Raw genomic sequence first — 27,849 nt, 5'->3', positions numbered from 1 at the left:
ACTCATTTGAACCTCTTAACCCCACTAAGAAAGAATGCTGACCCTGCCCTGAGAAGAAGACGTGGAGACTAGAACAATGACACACATGTATATGCAGAGCTGGGTTTTCATTCAATCTGTTGGCTTAAAAACCTGAATTTATGCTCATACTCTGAAGAGCTCCCTTCTCAGGTGTCATGCACGATTCCCCATCTTTTTCTCCTAGTGGGAAATATAGAGATAATTTCCTGAGTTCCCAAAACCATTTCCACCTTTGCCACAATAATATGAATTGGCCTTGCTAGTTTTTAGAATTGTCTTTATCTCTTACCTGCTGCAATTACCTCACCCAAGAATGCCATCGTGAAATGACAAATGTTTTGATGACAGGCAATACAAAATAGGTACATTATCACCTACATAGGCTTATTCATTCATTAACCATGTTTGAGTGCTTACGCTGTGCCCAGCACTCTACTAGACACTCTGTAGCAAACTTTCCATCAAAATTCTTAATTTCTGACATTTCTCATAACCAGACTTTCTTTTAGGAAATATGCCAAGAGTCATGGCATTTGGTACAGGGTTAAACATTTTTTTGCTTAGGTTATTTTCTATGCAAAATGTTCTTTGTCAACTATTCCTTTCAAAAATGGTACTAAGAACAAAGCTGCACTCTGATACTTGGTTTGAGTACAGGAGCTCTGTTCTGATGACAACAACTTTGATCGCCTCATCCTAGGATTCTGGACAAAAGAATTCTCTTTTTATAACTCTCCTTCTGGATTCAAATCATAAGCCTTTTTAAGAATGCATTGGCTTTCTTGTGTTTGATTTTGGTAATCCACTGTTCATAACATCCATTTCAGGTGGCCTTTGTTCTCTGGTGTAGCAGACCATGTGAATGGAAGACTGTCTAAAATGTGTCTTGTGGCATAACCTTGGTTGTTTCAGCTAACATTCACTAAACACTCACAGGCCAGGCACAGTGCTACTAGAACAAATAGAACATAACCTTGGACCCCAGTGACATATTACTTGGAGTTTGGGTCACCTCTGAGAACACCAGGATGAGTGGGTAGAGGAAGGGAACAGTGGCATAGAACAAAGCCAAGTCATATCACATCTTTGCGATTATCAGTCCCAGACCAACACATTTGCTAGACCCTCTAAGCTTGTGCGAGTGCTGGTAGGCACAGCCAAGCCAGGATGGCTCCAATTATGGGAAGAATCTTCACTGCCTTCAAGAGCTATAAAGGCTCCCATCCGGGAGACCTATACTGAGATTTGGTCTGCATTAGAGCCTTCTGTGGAACTTTTATATATATATATTCCCAGACTACATCAAAATCTCCATATGGTATGAGAATTCACATTCTTTTTTTTTTGTTTTGTTTTGTTTTGGTTTTTTTTTTTTTTTAGATAATTATTTTTTATTGAAGGGTAGTTGACACACAGTATTACATTACATTAGTTTCAGGTGTACAACACAGTGATTCAACATTTATATGCATGATAATTCTAGGTACCAGCTATCACCATACCAAGTTGTTACAATATTTTGACTATAGAGAATTCACATTCTTAAAAAGCTCCTCTAGTTAATGAATAGCTGGGTTTGGGGATCTAGGACTGTGCTGCCCAATACAGTAGCTGCTGGCCACATCTTGGTGTTTAAATGTTATTGAAATAAACTGAAGATAAAAATCTTAAATACATTTCTCATTGATACCAGCCACAATTCAAGTATTGAATAGCTACCCTATCAGGCAGTGCCAATACAAACATTTCTGTGATCGATGAGAACCATACTAGATAGCACTGATGGAGAAATCACAGGCCAGCAACTCTCATCTCTTCCTCCCAAGGACCCACATGTCTACTCCTACTCCTTCATTCCTCCCTTCTGACATGTATGTTCAGAGTCATTTGTGTATTTTCTTATTCTCCCTTCATAGGGTTATAATCTCCCTTTAAGGGCAAGGTCTGGTCTTTCTGGCCCTGTGACAAAGTAAACACCTAATAAATATTTGTTTAATTAAATTAATCTAATTAAATTAGGCACCAGTTCATTGGACCTCTTCTGCATTTAGACTGGATCCAGATTTAATCAGGGTCTGGAGTAAAGGCTGAATCAGAGAGCAGGTTTTTCCTAAGTTACAAGCTTTTTTAAAAAAAAAAAAGAATATAGCTTTTAAAGATACAGGGTTTGTACCAGCCCATATGAAGAAGAGACCCAACAAGACTGTGAATATTTCCAAGCTTATGTGAACATCTGGAAAGCACATTTTAATTGATTCTGTCCATTTTTTAATTTATTTATTGAGTGCCCAGCATGTACATACCAGGCCAGTGCCTGGCCCTGAATGACTCAAACTGAACGAGATAGAAACATGGACCTTGCCCTGTGAGACTCATTCTAGTCCTGGCAGATTAAAACATTGCCAAGGACTTCTCCTGGCCAGAAACGTTGGGACAGAAGAGGAGTGTGATTTGGGATCTACCCTTGGATGCCTGGATTCACACAGAACCTCTCCTGCCCTGTGGGCTCCAAGACCTTGGCCAGGCTGTTTCATTTTTCTGAGTCTCCATTTTTTCATCCGTAAAAATAAGAAAAATAATGGCTCCCACCTCATAGAGTTGTGAGCATTAAATGAAACAATTTATGTAAAGTGCTTAGTGGAGTGCATGTTGCATAGTAAGAGCTAGCTGCTGTTATTCTTAGGTCTACCACTCAGCCAAAGTGACCCTGCAGTGAACAGTAGATTTAAAAAATGAAAAGTATAAGGCTAGAAAATACCTCATTATTTGGAAAGGATGCACCCTGTCTTTCTTGAGCTAACCATTTTAATTCCCTTTGCTTATTGTTTATATCTTTGCACCCAGAGTAACTAAGATTGACATACAAATGTGTTAGTAAATGTCCATTTCTTCTTTTTGTTTCCTTGCTTGGTAAATGTTTTAAATCATTTGGAATACTTCTTTCCAAGAAATGCTTTGGGTGTGTCATTCAACCTCTTGATGCAAGAGGTATACAATTCTTAATATTGTGCTTGTAAAGGAGAGTCCTTTAAAGAGGCTTACCATTAAACTGCAAAATTGAAATCCTGAGTAACTAGCATGCAAAGATTTAATTAGCATTGTCTCATTAAGATAAATGTGTGACTTTTTTCTTCCAAAAATGACATAGCCTTCGAAAATACATTCTGGAAAGGAGCTGGGAAAGAGAGGGGATTGAACTGAAAAGACAGTCATGTACTTGGGAAGTTTGCAGGTTGAGCCTTTTCTGAGTTCTGTCCATTGTTTGGTCTGAGGGAGGACACCTGCTTATATATCTGTATACCATATTAAAATAAAACAAAATAAAAACCTTGGGACCTTCTGGATTATCTCATAAGATTCAATACAAACCAAACTGCAGAAATATTCCTGTGCCTTGCTTTAAAACCTTTCTAGTGTTCTAGACATCTATTCCGTTCTTACCTGAGGGATAGAGGATGTCTCAGTGGTAATCAAGCTATTTGGCAAAGAGATGACCCATCCCTTGATCTTCACTGTGATTTGTTGAACTCCAATTATGGGAAGAATCTTCATTGCCTTCAAGAGCTATAACTGCTCCCAGCCAGCAGTCCTCTTATCTGATTCAAACTTGGGGGTTCTTTGGGATGATCATGTGACAGGTGGAAGGTGGTGTTTAGGGTATGGATCATCACTTTCTTGCTGTATGTCTTTGGCAAGTCACTTACTATCTCTATGCATTGGCTTCCCCAGTGTGAAAAGGGACAATCATACTGCTTAACCTCCTAGGGATGTTGAGAGGAAAAAATAAAACACCAAAGGAGGGTTGAGTTTAAAAAAAAATAAAGAAAAGAAATCTGTTCTAGATCATTTTCAGGAAGTACATTAATTTCTCTGTCAGAAAAGCAAATATTAACTTAGGTTTTCAGCACCTGATTCTAACTGTCTAAATTCAGGACTCCAAAGGAAACTTATGATTGTTGAGAATCTAATATGTATCAAGCACTGCTCAAGAAATGTTCTCTCATTTAATCTTCGCAACACCCACATGAAGCAGATCTGTAACTATCCTCTTCTAACAGATGAGGCACCCAAGGCCTAGAGAAGGGGACTTAGACATTTGTCTAAGGTACCAGAGTTACTGCTAGGATATAGACTTAACTCTGCCTGCCTCCTTAGACCATGCTTTTAAAAAAAAGAAAAAATGCTAAACACAATTTCTCTTTAAAAGCTATGACTGAGTGTTTTGAGCCCAGTTGTAATGAGTGCCACTTACATGGGTACCTTTAAAAGCAGCAACCCAGAAAAGCAGCATCAAATCCTGGAGCTGGAGGAGCCTGAAGAAATCATCAGTGAGGTTTAGCCCAGCCTCATCACTTAGCAGGTAGGGAAGATGGCCCGCATGAGCTGAGCTGGCAACAAAACTAGAGCTAAGGACTTGGGTCTCCTAACTCTTAGTCCAAAACCTGAAAGGATTCTGAGCTAATAGAGCATTAAGGCACAGGCCTATGTCCTTGACTCACTGTCTCACTTGAGATCTTGGACAAGTAATGACTCCTTTGTGAAAAACAGGGGTGATGATACTTGATAACAAATATGTGTGAGCCACTCGCTCTAGTTGTTAATACAGAGTTTTTATTTTAGTAAGTCCACTAGTAAAGTTAACTATATTCATATTATTATAATATTTTTCAGGAGGCTTTTCCTTTGTGAAGGGACATGTCCAACTCATACTCATTCTTCAAATCCACTTTACACTTCTTACATTGGAAATTCTATGCCCTTATAGAGTTTGCAACACACTATCCATCATTGAATTAAGAGAGGTTTAATTTATGCATTTTACAAATTAAACTTGCAATTTGGCTATGCTTATGTATATCAGGCATTATGATCAATTCACTGCCATGCTAAAAAAAATCTCAGTATGGGTTGCTAAGCTGACCTGACTTAATTTTTTGGAATAAGTTGGCTATCAGCATAATTGGTTGAACTGTCCACCCGATTTCTGATCTGCCTAAGCAGAGATCAAGCTGGAGGTTATTAAACAACCCACTGCATGCTCCCTAAACTGAATGATGTGCTCCTATGCTTCTAATATATGGTAACTGATTAATGGAGTGCTGTCCCGTCCAGCGGGACCTAGTTATTTGTGGGGACGAGGGAGATCCGACCTGAAAGAAAATGGGGGCGAGAGAAGAGCGAAGGCAAGACAATGTTCTGATCAAGCCTTCAAATTTTATTGTAAGACGGGGGTACATATATACTAATGTTCAGGGGCAGAGTGGGCCATAGGATACTTGTAAGCAGGGGATTGGCTGCACAGCAGGGATGGCGCAGCGAGTTACATTCTGATGGGCATATGATAATGGGGAAGGAGGGGGAGAAGAGTATCTCTTGGCGCGCGCGGGCTTTCTTGTTGGCGCGCGCGGGCTCGCAGCTAATCTCCAGGAAGTGAAGCAGGAACCTCATGAACTGTGGCCATCTTGTTGTCTTTGTGTGGCTCCCAACATCTCCTCCCTTTCTATTTATTTCAGAAAGGTGGGCCTTAATCGAGTGAGGGAATAGAGGCCTGGCTCCTCCAGTAAGGTAACATCTTGCGAATGTCTACCTATATGCTCTCGGTATCTTTTAGGGAGGAGAGGCAGAGCTGAAAGCCAAATTGCTAGCTGATATTAAGGCTTTATGTACATATGGATACCAACCTCTATGCAAGCCAGGCATATTCTCAGGGAGGACCAGAGAGGTTCTAGGAAGAACCCTCCCTTGCGGTACTTTGTCTCGCACTCATCTCGATGCCCATACCCTCATAAATGGTAATGGGGTATGTCTGGTTCTGGCCGACCAGCATATGGGCCACATTAATTACGGTGCCAGAATCGATGGTACCATGGTTGAGGTGCCTGTAAAGTTGAGAACTGGAGACCGGGAGCGTTGGTTGGCTCGGTATTAGACTCTTCATCACAGGCTGTAAGTCTGTGATAATGAACAGCAACTGCTGGCTTGACGAGCTGGTCAACCTGCTCTCGAATAAAGGCTGTTAGTTTTCTTAAGGCCCAAGGGCCAAAAGACACTAAAAGGAGGAGTCCTGCTAAGGGTCCAAGGATGGTGGGGATCAGAGTTGTGAGCCATGGGGACTTAGTGAACCAGGACTCAAAGGGACTTTGGCTAGCTTCTCGCTCTCTCTTTCTCTGGTCTAGCCTTTCTCTAAGCTTTGACATTGAATCTCTTATTATTCCGGAGTGGTCTGCATAAAAACAGCATTCTTCTCTTAAAGCTGCACACAGACCTCCATCTTTTAGGAGCAGTAGATCTAGCCCCCGTCTATTCTGCAAGACGACTTCAGAAAGGGAAGTCAGAGATTCTTCAAGTTTGGTAATAGATTGTTCTATGGTTTTTAGATCGTCGTCAATGGCGATTCTCAGCCCTTCATAGTTTTGGTTCCCCTGGATGATGGCAGCTGTCCCTGTTCCCACTCCTGCTGCAATTCCTACTCCCACTAATGTGGCTAGGGTCAACGAGACTAGTTCTCTCTTGTACCTATTTTTAGGGTCGAACTCAGTGACAAATGAGGAATCATCATGATATATAAGCCTTGGTACTAGTTGAACCATAACACAGAAATCATGGGAGGAATTGAAAACAGAGGTGGAAACACACGGTGTTAGTCCAGTGTTACAAGCCCACCATCCTTGACGGGGAGGGACTAGATACCTGTTCTCGCCTGAGGAAACTATAGGTAGGGTGTGATTACACAGACTTTTATGGGTTGAGGGAATTGTTCCTAAACATGTAGCTTTTCCAGTTACCTCAGTCAGGGTTAACTTTTGCGAGCCCCAGCTACAGGCTTCGTGGCTGGTCGTATTATTAAAATTGCCTAACAATCCTAGTCCTTCATAGTAAGGAGGTGAAGAGGAAAAGCATAACCAACAGGATTCGGTAGAATTTGGGTTGGTGGTATTTAGAACTCGGAAAGCTCCTTCAAGGAGGTTGAGAAAGCGCCATCCGGTGCTAGGAAGGAAGGTGGGTCGGTTAAGAGTGGAGGCGAAGGAAGGGGTGGCAGCGTCTGCAGGTGGGGCTAGGGTTGGCGCGGGCGGGGCTGGGAGACGCGGCTGGTCTCGCAAGACAGCGTTGGGTCCTACTGGGACAGCTGGAAGAGGCTCTGCTTTAAGCTTGATTGTAAACGAGACTCCATTATCATAGCCACTCTGGTAGAGTCTCAGTCCCCATGTGGCCCCCGTTGTCCAACTAGTACTCCGTTTCCCAGGATTGGTGAATTCGATACGCAACGGGTGACACCATGTATTGCACGTGCCATCGTTGCCCCGATTTGAGTGGGTGTAATTAGCAGTGACTTTAATAAGGTCCCATGAGGAGGAGGGCCGCCAGTAGGTGTCACCTGAGGTCTCACAACTCCAGCTTGCACAGTAAAAATCTGATAATCCTTGACACTTCCAATTAAGGGCCTGGCTACGATGGTAACCAGGGCAGACATAGAAAGTGAGGGTTTTCAACTCTCTCCTCTTGCTGGGTTCTCCGCATCCTCCCCAAGGGGGCGATCCTAGGCTCCCAGGGGAGGAGGGGGGTTTTTGGAAGTCTGTGTGTCCTTCCAAACCCCAATTGGCTGCATCTATTGCTAATGTACACAGGTCGGGGTACAGGTCTGGCCACCAGGAATAGGGGTGTGCTATTTTTGACACACTCCAAACTACGTTCCCTGTCCCACTGATCACCTCCCAGGTCAAGTTGTGAGACTGCTGTGGGCTGGAACATCTGCCTGGGGGAAGGGAGCACAGTACCAGTACAATGGCACACAGTTCGAAGGCGATCATCTTAGGGGCGTTCTGCTGATCTTGAGCTGGAGAGGATTCTTGGTAGATTGGGCTCTCCACAACAGGTTTCACATGAGATGCGTGGATCCACTTCTTGCCTTCTGAAATTAAACAGAAAGGGAAGGCTTCTCAGGGGTTAACATGCCCTGGACTAGAGTTATTGTTTTTGCTTTTATTTGTGTCTAGAAGTTTAATGAGCCTATCTGGGAGCCATCGGGCATTTTGTGCCTTAGCATCATATATACAAGCATGTCCTTTCCCCCATATGAGCACAGGGTCAGGCCCGTGCCATGTGTTGGTCATCGGATCTCTCCACATAGCCTGTGCATAATTATCTGCCGTGGAGGGATGCCAAAGGCGATCAGCAGCGGTTTTACCCGCGGAGTCATAAGTAAGGAAATTAAGAACAAACAGTGCATGATTTAGGAGTGTCTTTGCATTACTTGTTTTCGGATAGAGTACTTCTCCCCCCGACTGAAGTTTGAATAACATGTTTTTAAGGGTTAAGTGGGCTCTTTCAACAATGCCTTGGCCTTGGGGATTATAGGGGATTCCTGTTATGTGCTTAATACTTAACTGCGCACAGAACTGTTTAAAGCTAGAGCTGGTGTATCCAGGCCCATTGTCAGTTTTTAAGATTTTAGGTGGTGGTAGATATGCCAGGCATGAGAGAACATGGGTAATAACATTTTTAGTTGCCTCTCCCGTTTGCAAGGATGCACATAGGAAACCACTACATGTGTCAATAGACACATGGATATATTTTAATTTACCAAAAGAAGGGTAATGAGTGACATCCATTTGCCATATCTCTCCTGGAACTAACCCCCGGGGGTTGATTCCGTTATGAGGCTCTGGGAGGAGAGTTAGACATCCTTGACATTGCCGAACTATTTGGCGGGCTTGTTCTCGGGTGATTGAAAATTTGAGTCTAAGAGTGTGAGCATTGAGATGATGTAGTTCATGAGCCCGTTGGGCTGCAGCCAAGGGTGAGTCTGACGTGACAGAGGCTACTAATTGAGTCGCTAGATCAACTCTGTCATTGCCTTTGGCAAGCGGCCCTGGAAGGCCAGTGTGAGCGCGTATGTGCCCGATGAAAAAAGGGGCATCGCGGTTTAGAATTAATTTTTGCAATTTTGCGAATAGGGGGGAAGCATTTGTAGAAGGACGTATATAAGGCACTGTCTCTAATAGGGGAACAGAGGTTGCTACATAGGCACTGTCAGTGTAAAGGTTAAAGGGGGCATCTATTAAAAGCTCAAAAACTTTGATTATTGCAGTTAGTTCAACAAGTTGTGCAGAAGAGAGGTCTGTCTGTATTCGAGTAACTTGCCCATTAATACTGAAAGCGGCTATACCGGAGGAGGACCCATCAGAGAACACTATCACGGCCCCAGCAATTGGCGTGGTTTTAGTCCTTTTGGGAAAGACAACCGGGGTCTTTTGAAGGAACTGGACTAATCTGTCTGCAGGGTAATGATTATCTATTGTCCCATGGAAGGAGGTGCAGCTAATTGCCCAATCATCATCATGTTGAATAAGCCATTGTAATTGAGATGTATTGTATGGGAGGGTTATAACTTCAGGGTCTCTCCCAAACAACTTGAGAGCTGCTTCTCGGCCTAAACGTAAAAGGGCAGCAACTAATTGAGGATAGGTAGCTAAGACTCTAGGGGGGGAGGCTGGCAAATGAACCCAAAATAGTGGATGGTTTTGCCAAAGGACTCCTGTAGGGGAGAAGGGGGTAGGGAAAATGAGCAGCCACAAACTTAGATGAGGAGAGAAGTAGCTAATGGTCTGTTCAGAAATAGCCTGCTCTACAATGGTTAATGCCCTTTGTGCTTCTGATGAAAGCGAGCGGGGGGAGGAAGGATCAGGGTCTCCACGTAGGACATCAAACAAGGGCTTTAACTCTCCGGTGGTCAGCTTTAAATAAGGCCTGAGCCAGTTGATGTCTCCTAGCAGACGCTGAAAATCATTAAGAGTGTTTAAGGAGCTTCTCTTTAACTGAATTTTTTGAGTGAGGATTTTATTAGAAAATAATTCAAAGCCTAAAAATAGTTGGGGGGGGTGGACCTGGACTTTTTCTGGGGAAATTTGTAGTCCTCGATCTCGGAGGGCAGTGACTAGCTGTTGACTGGCCGCATAGAGCTGTTGCTGGTCAGGACCGGCAAGAAGAATATCATCCATATAATGGATAATATACAAAGTGGGGAAGAGCAACCTAAAGGGGTCTATAGTCTGGGCTACAAACTTTTGGCAAAGAGTGGGGCTGTTGGCCATTCCTTGTGGGAGAACTCTCCACTGAAACCGGGGAGAAGGCCCTACACAATTGGTAATGGGTATACTAAAGGCAAAACGTTTGCAATCATCAGGATGCAAAGGTATGGAGAAAAAACAATCTTTTAGATCAATTACTAATTTGACATGCCCTTTAGGGATGGCTATTGGAGAGGGAATTCCCGGTTGTAATGCGCCCATAGAGACCATAGTCTTATTAACCGCCCTGAGGTCTTGTAGGAGCCTCCACTTGCCTGATTTCTTTTGGATTACAAAGATTGGGGTGTTCCAAGGGGATGTAGAAGGTTCAATATGTCCAGCAGCCAGCTGTTCCTGCACTAACTCTATGGCTGCATTTAATTTTGTAGTGGTAAGGGGCCATTGATCGATCCAGACAGGAACATCACTTTTCCAAGTAATCTTGTCTGCCTGGAGTGCAGGAGGAGCAACGGCCCTTATGAAAAATGTTTTTCAAACCCTAAACCTGAGCGGTCTATCTTAGGCGTGGCCAGTATCGGGTTGGGATCTCCCTGTTTTAGTTTGCCCAACCCCTGACCAGGGAGGTAACCCTGTGAAAGCATCTGCTGTGTTACAACTTCATTAGGGCTACACATGATGACTTTCATTTGAGAGAGGATATCTCTTCCCCAAAGATTTACCGGCAACCCAGGAACTACGAAGGGTTGAATGAATCCGGTATTTCCTTCTTCATCTTCCCAGTTTAATAACTGTGAGCTCTGTAAGGTGTTTCTTGACTGCCCAATTCCTTGTAGATGGGTCAAGGAAGCGTGTAAGGGCCAGCTGGAGGGCCATGAAGCCTGAGATATGACCGTAGAGTCGGCCCCCGAATCTAAAATTCCTTCAAATACTTTTCCTTGGATCTTAAGTTTAAGAGTGGGGCGTTCTTTAGTAATAGCTTGGATCCAATATAAGTCTGAAGAACCTGGGGTAGAGGAGCCTCGCTGCTTATGAATAGCAGGGTGAGATGTACTTAAAGGGAGGGGGAGCGCCTGCGCAAGGCGCTGACCTTTCATAATGCTGACAGGGCACTGGGGGGCACTAGCAAGAATTTTTATTTCTCCAGTATAGTCATTGTCAACTAAGGAAGGGTGGACAATAAGGCCGTTTATTGTGGTGGAAGCTCGCCCTAAAATTAGAAAATAAGTATCTTTGGGAGGTGGGCCATAAATTCCTGTGGAAATAATTGTAATTCCCTCCTCAGGCGTTAATATTGTTGAGGAGGAGGCACAGAGGTCAAGTCCTGCACTCCCGGGTGTGGCCCGATAGAGGGCGGGAGTGCTACAGCTAGGCTGTTCCCCGAGGCCGGCTGAAATGGAATTGGCTGGGGGGCCCGGGGCTGGCCCCTCAGCCCGTTTCCCTGAAAAGGGGGGGTGAAAGGATTTGTGGTACTGTAAAAAGGATTTGTTGGATTGTTACGGCACTCTTTGGCCCAGTGCCGCCCCTTATGGCAGCGAGGGCAAATACCGGGGACTGACCCAACTCTAGGAGGAGGAGCTGTGGTAGGGCATTGGCGAGCGAAATGGCTTGGCTGTCCACATTTAAAGCAGTTACGCATAGGCGGTGCGCCCCTGGGGAAGGAAGGAGGATAAGAAACCGGGGGAGTTTGAACAGCGGCACCTACAGCTAAAAGGGCTTGGACTTTGGATGTAAAAGGATCGACATCTCTACACATTCTCAGCATTTCATCAAGAGTTTTGTCTCGAGTCTTACCGCGGAGGACGGCTCGACATGCCGAATTGGCGTTTTCATAGGCTAGCTGTTTTACAATCTTATCATTGGCAGCCGCGGAACCAAGGGTCCTTTCGGCGGCCTCTAACAGTCTGCTAACAAATTCGCTATAGTCTTCTTGCGAGCTTTGAGTGATCTTAGTTAGAGGAGTGTTAGCAGTCCCGGAAGCAGGAAGTGATATCCAAGCGCCCAAAGCGGCATCTTTCACTTGAGATAAAAGACCAAGGGGAAGGCGCTGCTGCCTGGTTTCAGAGATATATCTGCCCTGTCCCGTAAGCTTATCAAAAGTCCAGGACGCTGTTGGGGAATGAGGGTCTTTTACATTGGCAGCAGCGATGGTCTGACAACGGTCAGCAAAATCTGCCTTCCAAGTTAAAAACTGACCACGGGTAAGCACAGCCTGGACTATACGCAGCCATTCACCTGGGAGTAAATGTCCTCCTCGAGACAGCGAATCAAGAACAGAAAGGGTAAAAGGGGCATTGGGGCCATAAGCTTTAACGGCCGCGTTCAGCTCTTTTAAGCTTTTGAAATGGATTTTGTGAAATTCTCTAGGGCCATCAGCAGGCTCGGCCGGCTCTGGCTCAGCCTGCTCCTCTCCCTCACTTTCTATTTCCTGAGCAGCAGGGGCGTCTTCGCCGTCGCTTTTAAGATCGCCCTCTTCCGGACTATGTGTTGTGGAGGTGGGGCCAGAGCGGGCGGAGGCTCGGGTAAGAACAGGAAAGAGCAGTTTTTTAGGTTGTTTATTAGGTTTTGTGGCTGTAAGCGGTTTCTTAGAGAGGCCCCTTTGCGAATATAACGCGGGACGAACTGGTTGGGAGACAACTAATTTTTGGAGATGGCAAGTTATTCTTTGTTCTACTATCTGTGCTATTAGGTCTTCAGTGCTGGTAGGGGGGCTAACAGGACCGGGAGCCGGAGGGGGTAGCGGAGGGGCCGACGGGGGCAAAAAGGCCGGGGCGCAAACATTGGGAGGCCGAATAGGGGGAGTGTAAGAGGCTCCTTTCAAAACTGGGGGTGTGTAAGAAGGGAGGTTAAGCGACGGGGCGGCAAGGGGCCAATCTGGGTTGTTATACTTGGCCGCTTCGTCTTCTAGTTCAGCCGCGTCTCCCGGATCTAAAGGCTCGCCATTTTGGCTCTTAGTCACGACTGGAAAAACTTTTTGTGTATCGACAAAGTCCGAATCTCGAGGGAGAGGCGGATAAGTGCAACATTTGGGAGGGGTATCATGGAGGGCACCGAGCAAAGATGGTGTCGGGCTAGGGGAGGGGGATTTAGCCGATTTTGGAGCAGGGGGATCACTCGAAAGAGACAATTTTGAGGCCGCCCGAGATAGGGGGCGGAGGCAATATTCTGCTACTGACAAGAGTTGACGTTTATCAGGGTCAGTATTTTCAACAATATCTCTGATAAGACCCCAATAGGAAAATACTGAAACAGGAACAGAGTCAGGGCCGTTTTTGATAAGATAATCATTTAAATCTCTACCTACTTTCTGCCATTTTTTAGGATGAATTTCGGGGCCATTAATGATAAACCACGGACAGACTTCATCAACAAAAATAAAAAACTTTACCAAGTCTTTCTTTTTAACTCGAACTCCTCTCTCCCTAAGTGAACTTTTTAGGTCTCTTATGAAGACCGCTTCTTTACTTAATTTAGTTCCCATTTTCTTGTAAGGCGGCCGGTACTCACCAGGGACGACGACCTCCGTGAGCGGCGAAAGGCGTCTCCTATTGTTTCATCAAGAAGGGGTCTGCGCAGACGATATCTCACTCGGGGGTCCGCCTGTGAAGGATCTGCACCTCTGGCCCCACGTTGGGCGCCACTTGTCCCGTCCAGCGGGACCTAGTTATTTGTGGGGACGAGGGAGATCCGACCTGAAAGAAAATGGGGGCGAGAGAAGAGCGAAGGCAAGACAATGTTCTGATCAAGCCTTCAAATTTTATTGTAAGACGGGGGTACATATATACTAATGTTCAGGGGCAGAGTGGGCCATAGGATACTTGTAAGCAGGGGATTGGCTGCACAGCAGGGATGGCGCAGCGAGTTACATTCTGATGGGCATATGATAATGGGGAAGGAGGGGGAGAAGAGTATCTCTTGGCGCGCGCGGGCTTTCTTGTTGGCGCGCGCGGGCTCGCAGCTAATCTCCAGGAAGTGAAGCAGGAACCTCATGAACTGTGGCCATCTTGTTGTCTTTGTGTGGCTCCCAACAGAGTGCCAAAGGCCAACAGCCTTCAAAGAGTTAGGACCCCATTCAAGAGAGCAGGGACACAAATGCCAACTAGCCCTCAGCTAAGTGAAGCAGTAAGTGATTGTATAGGGTGAAGGATTGTGTTTGTGGGGAGTAGGAATGGAGTCAAGCTTGGCTTGCAAATATGGGACCTCACCTCACTGAGACATCCCCCATGAAGTGAGAGGTTGTTTCAGAAGTGCCAGGTGATCTCTAAGGCCTTATCCAACCTTCAGACTGTGCTTCCCCTATTTCACAGGGAGGCTGGACTGCTTTGCCTTTAATCAGCTGAAGCCTAATCAAAATCTGAAGTACATGTTCTCTAACAGTTCTTCCACAAGCATCTTTTCCCAAGCATGCCAAGCCACCTACTTGGATTTGGATTTAAGCCAGCTGGCTCTGTTTGGGCTTTTTGGCTTTTTATTTTTCTTCTTCTTTTTTTTTTTTAATTTTCTTTTGTAATTCTTCAGTCCATCCAGTCCAGCCCTGCCCCCTTTACCCTGCCTGGCCAACACTCCTGCAAGGGCTAATGTGCTCTCCATGCCCGCTTCCTCTCAGGAGCTGATGAATGGTGACCCCAGCTTTTATGCTCACGTTGGAGACCAGCTATGTCCTTGGGCTTTTCTCAGACATTCTGGCTGAGATTGCACCTGCAGGGTGATGGGTTTGCCCTGCTCAAAATTGAGGGGAATCAAAAGATCACTTGTGTTCATCCTCTTCTCATACTAGTGCATTTATACCCAAGCATAACAGAGAATTTTTGAAACTATTAATAAATAATAATGGTGAGAACAGGAAGAAAAAAGAGAAGAAAATAAAATTAGGGAAAGGACAAATTTTCCTCTGGGAATAGGAAAACCAACACAAATTTAAAGTGGTCAAATTAGGAAATGCTGAATTTGGCATCAAGGCATTTGGATTTTATTTTGTTCCTTGGCCAATTAACTGGCTCATTTTGGATCACCTAGGGGATCTCTAAGGTTTCGCCTGCCTTTAAAAGTAGGTCTTCTAACATGAAGGAGTGTAAGATAATTTTTTATAAATATAATGCTTTTTTAAAAAGCATCAAAGACATTTTCCTCAAAGATTCACACTGTAATACATGGAATTTCCAATTATACATTTTCAAATATTGAGTATTTCCAATAATACATTAACTTATATCTAATCTACTTATCAAATACTCCCATTAGCTCAGCATTATAGGTGATAATATTATTATTATTATTATTATTATTATTATTATTATTATTATTATACTTATAGAATTCGGAGGTTACAAACTTGCCACAAGCCATAAAAGGCCTTAGGAAACAGGTGGACTTTGGCCTGTACAGTTAAAAAACATTTTTGCATGCCTTTTGGAGTGTGTGCACACTGCAGCTCTTTATGACTGTGTTAGATTCAAATGACTTCTCCTCTCTAGCCCATGAAGGCATTGGAGTTTGAGATCCTTGGCATGATCAAACTGTGTGCCTCCATAACAATTTAGTAATAAAAAAAGGGAAAAGAAGGGAGCGAGAGAGGGAGGGAGGGAGGGAAGGGCTGCCTCTCTGAAAATGGCTAGAAGTATAGGTTTTCATGACACCAGGAGAACGGATTGATGTGATGACTTCCTGAGGTTCCTTTTGGCCTGGGGAAGCTGTGACTACCTTTCCTATCAACCTACCTACTTTAAGATAAGTAAAATAGGACACAAAGTTACTAGACTTGTTCAAGGTCACATAGGAAGTTTGTGGTGAAGCCAAAATTAAGAATCCCTTCCCTGGCATCCTCATTCTGTTGCTCAGCCCACTCAGACGTGCTGCTTCACGGCTTGCTGATGAATAATGTGGGTTCTCAGGAACAGTTCCTTATGCAAAAGAGCCTCAGCAAGCTCCATTATGTCCTTGCAAGGGGATACACTTTATTTTGTTTCCTTAATGCGTTATGGAGAGACTATTACAGCTCTTTCTCCCATGCACACCCCCCGTCTGTGATCACTAACACACACTACAGAGTGTTTCGCCTTAGATAATGTGCGAACAAGGAACATAATTTTCGAAAATGGTTGGTGAAAGAAATCTGAGAGTCAGAAAGGGTCAGGGGCCAGACAAAAGTCCAAGAAACTAAATATCTTTAAAAACAGGCCATGCAGATTCAGCATTCAGAATGCATTTGCAAGACCTTCTTCCCTTCCCAAGGGAAATAAAATATATCCTCCATAAAGAATTTGCTGTAATCTCTGGCTCTAACTGCACTCGCTATCTATATTGTTAGAAGACCTCTGCTCATGCACTTTTCAGAACTTGCAGTTGCTAATAATACCACAAAAGGCACCCTGTATTGATTTCAACTACCTACTCCTTCCTTTCGTCCTCAATGCCCTTAAAGAGATCCAACATGATATATCAAATCTGTAAATAATAATAGCTAACATCTTTGGGACACTCGCTATGTGCCTGGCCCCCTGCCAAAAGCTTTACATTCAACAACTCATTCTCTTTTTAAATACTGCAAAGTAGGTTTTATGATGCACTTTCTAAAATAAGGAAACTGAGGCTCACTAAGTTTCAATAATCTGCCCAAAGTCACTGAACTGAATTGGAAACCAGGCCTCTTTCCAGAAGCTACACTCTTAACTCTGTGCTGAACTCATCTGTTTCAAAAAGCTTACAGGCCTTGTAAATATAACAATCAGCCACTTGTGCCTGCAGAAGTCAGGGGTGCCTTCAGATACAGGGATTCCTTTCTGGAAGATCAATACACAGAGCTGAGTCTGGCTCCAACTTGCTATTCCCCACCCCAGGGAAAGTGGCTACAAGGAGAATTTTTATTAAAAACTAGCATTAGTTTACCATCTTTCATTTTTAAGTATGCTGTTCAGAGTTGTTAAGTATGTCCACATTGTTGTGCAACAGATCTCTCACGTTCTTTCATCTTACAAAACTGATATTACATGCCTAAACACCAATTCTCACTCTCTTTTCCACAGCCCTTAGCAACTACCATCCTGCTTTCTGTTTATATGATTTTGACTACTTTAGGTACATCATATAAGAGTAATACAGTATTTGTCCTTTGTAACTGGCTTATTTCATCTAGTATAATGTCCTCAAGCTTCATCCATATTGTAAACATGATAGGATTTCCTTCTTTTTAAAGGCTGCTTACAATTCCATTTTATGTTGTATGCCACATTTTCTTTTTCCATCCATCCACCCAACGGACATATGGGCTGCTCTTGGCTGTTGTGATTAATGTTGCAATGAACATGGGTGAGAAATATCTCGTTGAGATCTTGCTTTGAATCCCTAGAAGAGGGATTGCTGGATCATATGGTAATTCCATTTTTATTCTTCTGAGGAACCTCCATACTGTTTTCCATAATGGATGCACTATTTTACATTCCCACCAACAATGCACAAGAGTTCCAATTTCTCCACATCCTCACCATCACTTGTAATTTTCCATTCTTCTGAGGGTTGCCATCCTCATGGGTATGAGGTGGTATCTCACTGTGGTTTGGATTTGTACTTCTATGATTAGTGATGCTGAGCATCTTTTCATATGTCTATTGGCCATCTGTGTCTCTTTTTTTGGAGAACTGTCTATTCAGATCTTTTGCCTATTTTTTAATCAGATTATCTGTTGCCTGTGCCTTTGGTGGCATACCCAAGAAATCATTGCCAAATCCAGTGTTCTGAAGCTTTTCCCCTATGTTTTCTCCTAGGTGTTTTCCAGGTTAGGCCTTACATTTAGGTCTTCAATCCATTTGAGTTAATTGTTGTACATGATGTAGGATAAGGGTCCAACCTCATTCTTTTGCATGTGTATAACCAATACCATTTCCTTTGTAGTCTTGCCACTTTGTCAAAGATCATTTGACCATATATGGAACCGTTTATTTCTGGGCTCTCTATTCCATTGGTCTATATGTCTGTCTTATGCCAGTACCACACCATCTTGAGTATTGCTTTGTTGCATTTTCTGAAGTCATGAATTGTGTGGATTCCAACTCTCTTCTTTTTCAAGATTGTTTTGGCTCTTTAGGATCCCCTGAGATTCCATGTGGATTTTAAGATGTTTTTTTCTACTTTTGCAAAAATTGCCAATGAGATTTTGATAGGGATTGCATTGAATCTGTAGGTCATTTGGGTAGTGTGGTCATTTAAATAATATTAAGTCTTCCGACCCAATAACATGGAATATCTTTCCATGTGTTTGTATCTTTTATTTCTTTCAGAAATGTTTTGTAGTTTGTGTAGAAACCTTTCATCTCCTTGGTTAAATTTATTCTTAAGTATTTGATTCTTTTTTATACTATTTTAAGTCAGGTTATTTTCTTCATTTCCTTTTTGGATTGGTCATTGTTAGTGTTCAGAAACACAACTGATTTTTACTTGCTTGTTTTGTGTCATGTAACTTTGCTGAAATTGTTTGTTATAATAGTTTGGGGTTTTCTGTGACACCTTTAGGGTTTTGTATACATGAGGTCATACCATCAGCAAACAGGAAAATTTTATTTCTTCCTTTCCAGTTTTGATGTTTTTAATTAGCTAATTGCTCTAATTAGGGCTTCCAGTACTAATCTGAATAGAAGTGGCTAGAGTAGGCTTTACATCATTCCTGATCTTCGAGGAAAAGCATATACTCTTTAATCATTGAATATAGTTTTAGCTGTGGGCTTTGCATATATGACTTTTATTATGTTTTAGCAGTTTACTTTCATTCCCAGTTTCTTTAGTGTTTTTATCAGGAAAGGGTGTTGAATTTTGTCAAATGCATTTTCCATATCAACTGAGATGATCATATGGGTTTTGTCATTCATTTTGTTAATACGGTGTATTACATTGATTTTTGGTATATTACATTGAACCATACTTGCATGCTAGGTATAAATCCAACTTAATCCTTTTCATGTGCTGTTGAAATCAGTATGATAGTATTTTGTTGAGTATTTTTGCATCAATATTCATCAGGAATATTAGTCTGTAGGTTGCTTCTCTTGCTGTAATAATGTATTTACTTTTAAACAGTTAATGAATAGCTCCTGAGATATGCCTTATGTTTTAAACATATAAAATGGTTTAAGAACTTTATGAAGTTTTGTTCTATGGATAATGTTATGTTCAAACATTATGCTAGGGAAATATGCTAATGAGAGTTCAGAATGGTATATAAGTAGGAACATCTTAAACACCTACTTTTGTGTTAAAGTAAATTTCATTCTCTGCTCCCAAAGGAGCCAAATGCAGGTTTGGGAGAGGAAAATGTCTTCCCTCTAGGTTTGATACATTTGTCATTCTGAGCTTGTATGGTTTGGTTGGTTGGTTGTTTAAAGAGGTATGTGTATGTATCACAGAGAAATTTGAGTACTGCAATGCAGTTACCCCAAATCATATCATTTAATCTAAAGTGGAGATATCACTCATAACAATATTCAAAATATAGCCCCATAAAATATATTTTTCAATGGCAACAGATTGTTTTGAGAGTCTCACATAACTTTAATACATGTTACTTTTCACTATGTTTCCTTAAATTCAATCAAAACATAAAAGTTGGTTGAAATTCCATCTCACAGTTATGAAAAGTAGATTTATTCTTTTGTTTTTTATATTGAATTAAGATTAAGGAATAACATATAGCGGAACTTTTCTTAACTGATCATTTACTGTGGTCAATGAACCTGGTTTAGGATTACTCTAAATGGAAACAAAAAGACTGAACTAAATTTGGGAGGTAAGACTATTCAGAAAATGTTTTTCTCTGAGGTATGTTTTCACTTTATGGCATTTCCTAGTAAGAGTCAGAATCAAATAGTTTTATAACATTGTAAAGTTTTGTACATACATGGTATATGGTAAAATAACCAAATTAGGGGAGGGAAATGCCAACATGTTTCCTTCCTGCAGAGAACAGCAAGTATCCAGCGTTATGCAACACACACTTTTCTTTCTTTCTACTAAAGTATGACAAATACAGAACTTTTAGGACTGTCAGGGTCTTTGTATTATCCTTCTTCTTATTCAATCACAAGGATAACTATATTTTGCATATTAAAAAGATACTAATAGCAACTAGTAGGCATTGAGAGCTTGTTGTGTTGACCACTAGGCTTCAAGTACATTATATGCTGAATTTTACTGAATCGTTATAGTAATCTTACGAGAGTAAAGAAAATACTAGTCACTAAAGTTCCCTTAATACTCAAAGCTGAAGTTCATTATAGAAAGATAAATATAAGGGAACATATAACTCTATTTTTAATATCTTAGCAAGTGACTGGCCTAATCTTGAGAAAGCAAGATAGACACTAGATCATAATGACTTTTTATACCTGATTGGAATCCAGAACATTTAGAACCATTAACTACTAATATTAGCCTTATCAGCAAGTGAGCAATATGTATTTGACCTGAGAAGACCTTATTAAAGCCAACAGAATGATGGCTATATAAAATTAAGTTTGCCCAGCTTTCCTTCTTCTACTTTTTTCCACTAGCCACTATTCAGCTAAACCTAAAATGGATGAAAGAATCCATTTTTAAATAAAATGATAACTAAATTTTATTATAAATAATAAATAAAATTTAATAATAAATCATTATCATAAAGTGATAATAAATATAATTAACTTTTATGAACACTTAATATCTGCCAGGCACTACACTAAGAACTTTACAGATTCCTTTAATTCTCTCAGGGACCCTATGAGAAAGGTACTTTAGGACAAACCCTATTTTATAGTTGAAGAAGCAGAGGTTCAAGTGGTTAATAACATATCCAGTATATCCATGGTCTATAACTAGTGAGTCTCCAAGTGACATTCCCAAGAAACTGATGAAATTATACATGTGAGGTATATGCACACATACGTGTTTTTAATGAAGACTAGTGGTATGGTGGAATAGTCCTTTTACTATTTTATTCAGGCAAGATTTATTAGAATATAAAAAATTCCTTTTGTAGTTTCTTATCTTGCATAAGAATAATTGAGCTACAAAAGCTCTGGCTGAATATGTCTACAGAGTGTACTGTTTGTAAAAGAAAGAATTGCTGAAAACAAATGAAGTGTTAATTAAAGTATAAATAACTAAAAATGAATTTTGGGTCTTTAATAAACTCTTTCCTGTTTGCTCTTGAACTTTTTGTTTTTAGAGCTATAAATACCTGTAATTTCTAAGGTCATCTTTGTTTTTAAAGAAATGATATCTTGGGTATTTCTGAGTGTTCCTATTAAAAGTGTGTGTGTGTGTTTGTGATGATTTTGCCTAGTAATACAAACAGTCTCAATTTAATTGTAAAAGTGGAAACTAGTTGTAATGTAGTAAGTAGAACATGGTGTGTCCTGCAACTTTAAATCTTGTTTGGTCATTTTGGACAGTCTGTTATTGGGTTTGTAAGTGATTATGCCTTTTTATAGACAAAGCTATAATGTAGAAAATGTATGGAATAAACATAACATCTGTTCTAATTTAATTTTCAGGCACATCTCCATACTTTGTGGCTGAAGCCCACACCACAGAACTGTGGGCATGCCTGGAATTGAGATACACAATTAAAGCCTCCAAATCACTTCCTGCCTTTGGAAACTCCAGAAACCCATCCCTTTGGACTCTGGAATTCTACACATCTCAGAAGAGATTTTGCTTTGCTTGAATGTTTACATTTTCAGTTTGCTGTCCTACATATCACCAGATAGTGTCCGCCTTCTGTTAAAACTTTCAAGTGCCGGGAGTTGATCTTGCTCAACAAGCCAGCATGGCTAGGATGAGCTTTATTTTAGCAGCTTGCCAACTGGTGCTGGGTTTGCTAATGACTTCATTAACTGGGTCTTCTCTACAAAACAGTGAGTGTCCACAACTCTGTGTATGTGAAATAAGGCCCTGGTTTACCCCGCAGTCAACATACAGAGAAGCCACCACTGTTGATTGCAATGATCTCCGCTTAACAAGGATTCCCAGTAACCTTTCCAGTGATACTCAAGTGCTTCTCTTACAGAGCAATAACATTGCAAAGACCATGGATGAGCTTCAGCAGCTTTTCAACTTGACTGAGCTAGATTTCTCCCAAAACAACTTTACAAATATTAAGGAGGTAGGGCTGGCAAACTTGAGCCAGCTTACTACTCTACATCTGGAGGAAAATCAGATTGCAGAAATGACTGATTACTGTCTTCAAGACCTCAGCAACCTTCAAGAACTCTATATCAACCATAACCAGATTAGCACTATCTCTGCTAATGCTTTTTCAGGCTTAAGAAATCTTTTAAGGCTCCACCTGAACTCCAATAAATTAAAAGTTATCGACAGCCGCTGGTTTGATTCAACACCCAACCTTGAAATTCTCATGATTGGGGAAAATCCTGTGATTGGAATTCTGGATATGAACTTCAGACCCCTCTCAAATTTGAGAAGCTTGGTTTTGGCAGGAATGTATCTCACTGATATTCCTGGAAATGCCCTGGTGGGCTTGGATAGCCTTGAAAGCTTGTCTTTCTATGATAACAAACTGATCAAGGTCCCTCAACTTGCCCTGCAAAAAGTTCCAAATTTGAAGTTTTTAGACCTCAATAAAAATCCCATCCACAAAATCCAAGAAGGGGACTTCAAAAACATGCTTCGGTTAAAAGAATTGGGAATCAACAATATGGGGGAACTTGTTTCTGTGGACCGCTATGCCCTGGATAACTTGCCTGAACTCACAAAGTTAGAAGCCACCAACAATCCCAAATTATCCTACATCCACCGCTTGGCTTTTCGAAGTGTTCCTGCCCTGGAAAGCCTGATGCTGAACAACAATGCCTTGAATGCCGTTTACCAAAAGACGGTAGAATCCCTCCCCAACCTGCGTGAGATCAGCATCCACAGCAATCCCCTGAGGTGTGACTGTGTCATCCACTGGATCAGCTCCAACAAGACAAACATCCGCTTCATGGAGCCCTTATCCATGTTCTGTGCCATGCCGCCTGAATACAGAGGGCAGCAAGTGAAGGAAGTTCTAATCCAGGATTCAAGTGAACAGTGCCTCCCAATGATATCTCACAACACATTCCCAAATTATTTAAACATGGATATCGGCACAGCAGTTTTCCTAGACTGCCGGGCCATGGCTGAACCAGAACCTGAAATTTACTGGGTCACTCCCCTTGGAAATAAAATAACTGTGGAAATGCTTTCAGATAAATACAAGCTAAGTAGTGAAGGTACCTTGGAAATATCTAACATTCAAATTGAAGACTCAGGAAGATATACCTGTGTTGCTCAGAATGTTGAAGGGGCAGACACTCGTGTGGTGACAATTAAGGTCAATGGAACCCTTCTGGATGGTACCCAGGTGCTGAAAATATATGTCAAGCAGACAGAATCTCATTCCATTTTAGTATCCTGGAAAGTTAATTCCAATGTCATGACATCAAACTTAAAATGGTCATCTGCCACCATGAAGATTGACAACCCACACATAACGTATACTGCCAGGGTCCCAGTAGACGTTCACGAGTACAACTTAACACATCTGCAGCCTTCCACAGATTATGAGGTGTGTCTCACAGTATCTAATATTCATCAGCAGACTCAAAAGTCATGTGTTAATGTCACAACCAAAAATGCAGCCTTTGCACTGGACATTTCTGATCAAGAAACCAGTACAGTGCTTGCTGCAGTAATGGGGTCCATGTTTGCCGTCATTAGCCTTGCGTCCATTGCTGTGTATATTGCCAAAAGATTTAAGAGGAAAAACTACCACCATTCATTAAAAAAGTATATGCAAAAAACCTCTTCAATCCCATTAAATGAGCTGTACCCACCACTCATTAACCTCTGGGAAGGTGACAGTGAGAAAGACAAAGATGGTTCTGCAGACACCAAGCCAACCCAAGTTGATACATCCAGAAGCTATTACATGTGGTAATTCAGTGGATATTTTGCTTCTGGTAGTAAGGAGCACAAAGACGTTTTTGCTTTATTCTGCAAAAGTAACAAGTTGAAGACTTTTGTATTTTTGACTTTGCTAGTTTGTGGCAGAGTGGAGAGGACAGGTGGATATTTCAAACTTTTTTAGTATAGCGTATCGCAAGGGTTTGACACGCTGGTGGCATCTCTAGGCTTCCAGTTTGTGTTTGGTTTTTATTCTTATCATTATTATGATTATTATTATATTATTATTATTATTATTGTTTTGTTTTAGTTGTGCTAAACTCAATAATGCTGTTCTAACTACAATGCTCAATAAAATGATTAATGACAGGTTGGGGTTCCCCTGTGCTTTTACCAGTAGCATGACCCCTTCTTCAGAAGCCATCAGCAGAAAGTACCATGTCCTACAAAAAGCTAACATACAGTTGTGAAGCAGCATTGAGCCTTTTTGTAGCAATCTGGTCTGCAGACTTTTTAACTCAAGAAGCTAAGGCTAGATTTGTTACCTTCTTTGAATGATGTTAGTTGACTGTACTGTAATGTTGTATCAACTGAATTGAATGTTTGCCTTTGAACAATGACTTTTTTTTTTGGTAATGGTTAAAGAGGCATAGAACAAACTAACAGGCAATAGAATATGTATATCAAATTTTTTAATGTAACAAACTACATGTTAATTGTTACCTTATTCTTTTTATCTTTAGTAGACACTTTTAAAAGAAAAGACAATAATTTTGTTGTGTTTAACTCACCAACATGTGGTGTACAATGAAGACAGAACTATAATAAATTAGTTTTGTTCTGATTTTTTAGAACACTTGCAATAATGTATCATTTATAGTTCTTGCTAGTTGCAGTGGTGGTATTTTTCACACCCCTAAAAACAATCACCAAAATCAGCTACAGCATGATGCTTTTTACAAGTAGGCCCTAGAAAGTTTTGAAATCTTTTTTAAGGGGATAAATTTCTATTTTAATGAAGCTATTTTAATGAGCAGGATTCCTATATTTTAAATATTACCAGCCAGACCTAATGGAGGGAAAAGTTCATATTTTTAAAAAAGCTGTATTAATTACTGTTTCCCATGCATAACTAAACATGGTAAAAAAAAAAATAGAGATTAGGTATGTCTCACATTCCTTTTCTTTAAAGGCTTTGTTAAAATTTGGTTTCTTTTAGTATATCCACGCTCTCCATCAAAGTCTAAAACATACAGCTGTGTAGTACTCTGAAGTCTATTACATGTTATTTCTTTTTTAACAGCTGTCTACATGCTTAGATCCATATTAGTTCATGGATCAGTGGGGAGATACCCACTTAGACAAGTAAATGATTAAAAGAAAATAGGACAGCATCTGTACAGTTGGCATTTTTCATCCAAATAATATAAAGAGACAGTTCTGCAGATTTAAGTGTTTCCTGGGAAATAAATGCATGTGTGAAAACTAGAACAAAAGAAGTTAGATGTAGGTAGGAGGTCAGTCTACAAACTATGTGTGTGTTTTTGGTTCGGGTGGGTGGTGCATATAAAGGTGTTAGAGGAAAGGAACCATCTGAACATGTGGATTGATAAAGCAGAGAAACAAAGAAAGGCTGTCCCAGATGGCACCTGCTGCCAGGGACATACTGTTACAACAGGAATGATGAGACTGTGAAAAGGGACTGAGAGCAAGCAGGTGCCAGCTGAGCAAAGGCGAGCAAGAGGAGAAAGAAAGTGCAGGTGAGGCAGGCTGAAGGATGTCTGTAAAATCCCTTATTTCATGAGTCACTTAGAAAATAAGATCATCACTTTCCTTCCCATTTCTAAGGACAAAAAAAGATTTTCAAATTCTGAAGCAATGAGCTACAGTAGAAAAATTAGCATCTGAGCTAGAAGCATCTCTTCCCACAGCCTTCATTTGTTGCTGAGAAAATCCTAGGCCCAGGGAAGAGCTGTAACTTCCCCTAATTCTCCTGGCCACGGAGGACCCTTTATTCTGTCTATTGCTCTGAGGCCAGGAGCCTTCCAGATTCCCATGGAAAACTCATCTTTTACAATTCTTAACAAGCTCTGGTGCCCATGCTTTAAAAATACACTATATACTCAACTTTCCGTTTACTCACGAAAAAATTTTAGCACAAGGGCAGACTGGAGGATCAGGAAAGCGTCTACATTGTTGGTGCTGCAGAGCACATGCAGGAAACGGAATTGGAGATGCTTTGGATGCCACATTGAAGGGTTTCCCACTGGAAGATTCTTGTCTTGAAATATCTCCAAAGAGTAGTAGACATCTAACCAACTCTCCTGCTAACTCTGCAAGCAGTAAACGGGGAGCGACACTGAAGCATTAGGCCCAGAGCAGGGAGGAGGCATTGTTTACCCCATAAAGCAATGGTTTGAACCTGGCACATAATCAGTGCTAATCAGTGCTCAAATATTAGTGGAATAAATGATTGGAAACAGCCATTCCTTTTTTCTGGATATAGAGCAGGCACCAGGGTATCTGGGTGCTTCTGTCAACTACATTTTGCCAGGCCATTTTGGGGAGATAATCCCTTGTAACTTTTCCTCCTCCAATAAAATATTTGAGCTTATTTTTCCTTGTCTGTGCTAATTCAGTTGGTTTTCAGTTGATAGATAGCAAAATGGTACAGTCTTCTTTTCCCTAGCCAAGTATTTCCTCATTTGTACTTAATTTAATTTGGTAAGTTAGCCAGTGAAATTAGGCATCAAACTGGGTCCTGACTGATAATGGAGGTTGTAGCTCCTTTACCAGCAAAGTGACTATTACAGGCCACTTTCTAATTTCATATTTTCCCTTTTGCTTCCTGCTGCCCTTGGGACATATAATGCATCTCTAACCTGATTTCACAAGGTTATTTTTGGAGCAGTTTCTTAAAACAGGCTCTCCTAAATTTGCCCATTTACTTAACAAACTGAACTGATGCCATGAGTATTAAAAAAATGCAGTATTTTTTTTTTTCTAATTTGGCTGTGTGATTGACAAAAAGGAATCAGCTTTAATACCAAAGTCCATTATGTTCTCTCTGTGGATCCCTATTTATTCGTTCACTCATTTGCTAAGGATACCACAATCAATCCTTCCTTGGTGTTTGCTTTCTATTTCTGTGTTCATATTCTGAGCCATTTTTTTTTACTTCATTATTGTTTTTTTAGCATTAGAAAAAAATCATTTCATATTTTTAACACTTTACTGGGAAAACCATACTTTCTGCTTTTCTAGTCATTGAAAAGGAGAATTTAACTACTTCTGATGCATTCCAACTACAACTGAAAATGCTTTCTTCACCTCAATTCTTCCTCTCTCACCCTGCCTGCAAATAGATTTTTTTATTATTATTTATAAGGGAGTAGCTGGAGGAAAAATGTTTCTTTAAAGATGAGTTTTAGAGTCATCATCCTGAGTTCTAGAATGATTTTGGCCTGGAGTCCCACCTTGGCAGGACTTGATCTGATCTGGTGTGGGGATGATTTCCCTGCCCTGTCCTCCAGCCTCCCCCCTGCACTGACACCGGCTCTCCTCTGTCCTCCAAGTTAGAGGAGCTGGTAAGAAGAGCGAGATGATGAGGGAGCTCATTAGTTCTGTACTTGCTGGATCAGCACTGCCCAGAACAGGTGAACAGAATTAAGTGGTTCTTTTTTTTTATTGTAGAACCCCTCAGAGATCTGATAGTATGAATATAAAGTATCCAGCATTTCCCACAGCCATTTGACCACTGGTGTAGCTCAGAGTACTATATATTCTGAGAAACTGAGGATTTAATTTAATCCCCAGAAATGGTTCTGGTAAATTGGGTATTATTCTTCCTAATTTGCAGATAAAGAAACACACCCATAGGAGTCATCATTTG

At 41.3% G+C, this 27,849-nt stretch overlaps 1 protein-coding gene across 1 annotated transcript in view; it reads left to right on the top strand.

The window, feature by feature from the left end:
- Positions 1 to 26,571, top strand: part of LRRN1 (leucine rich repeat neuronal 1) — a 45,869-nt gene extending 19,298 nt beyond the window's left edge. The window contains exon 2 of the mRNA XM_036878147.2: positions 21,566 to 26,571. Within this exon, the coding sequence (XP_036734042.2) occupies positions 21,841 to 23,991 (2,151 nt within the window). The 5' untranslated portion in view covers positions 21,566 to 21,840 and the 3' untranslated portion in view covers positions 23,992 to 26,571. The remainder of the gene's footprint in view (positions 1 to 21,565) is intronic.
- The last annotated feature ends 1,278 nt before the right edge of the window (positions 26,572 to 27,849 follow it).

The sequence above is a fragment of the Manis pentadactyla genome, chromosome 1 (assembly GCF_030020395.1).
Source record: "Manis pentadactyla isolate mManPen7 chromosome 1, mManPen7.hap1, whole genome shotgun sequence".
NCBI classification, from domain to species: Eukaryota; Metazoa; Chordata; class Mammalia; order Pholidota; family Manidae; genus Manis; species Manis pentadactyla.
Note: the sequence above shows the minus strand (reverse complement) of the source record. Positions and strands in the feature narration are given on the sequence as shown.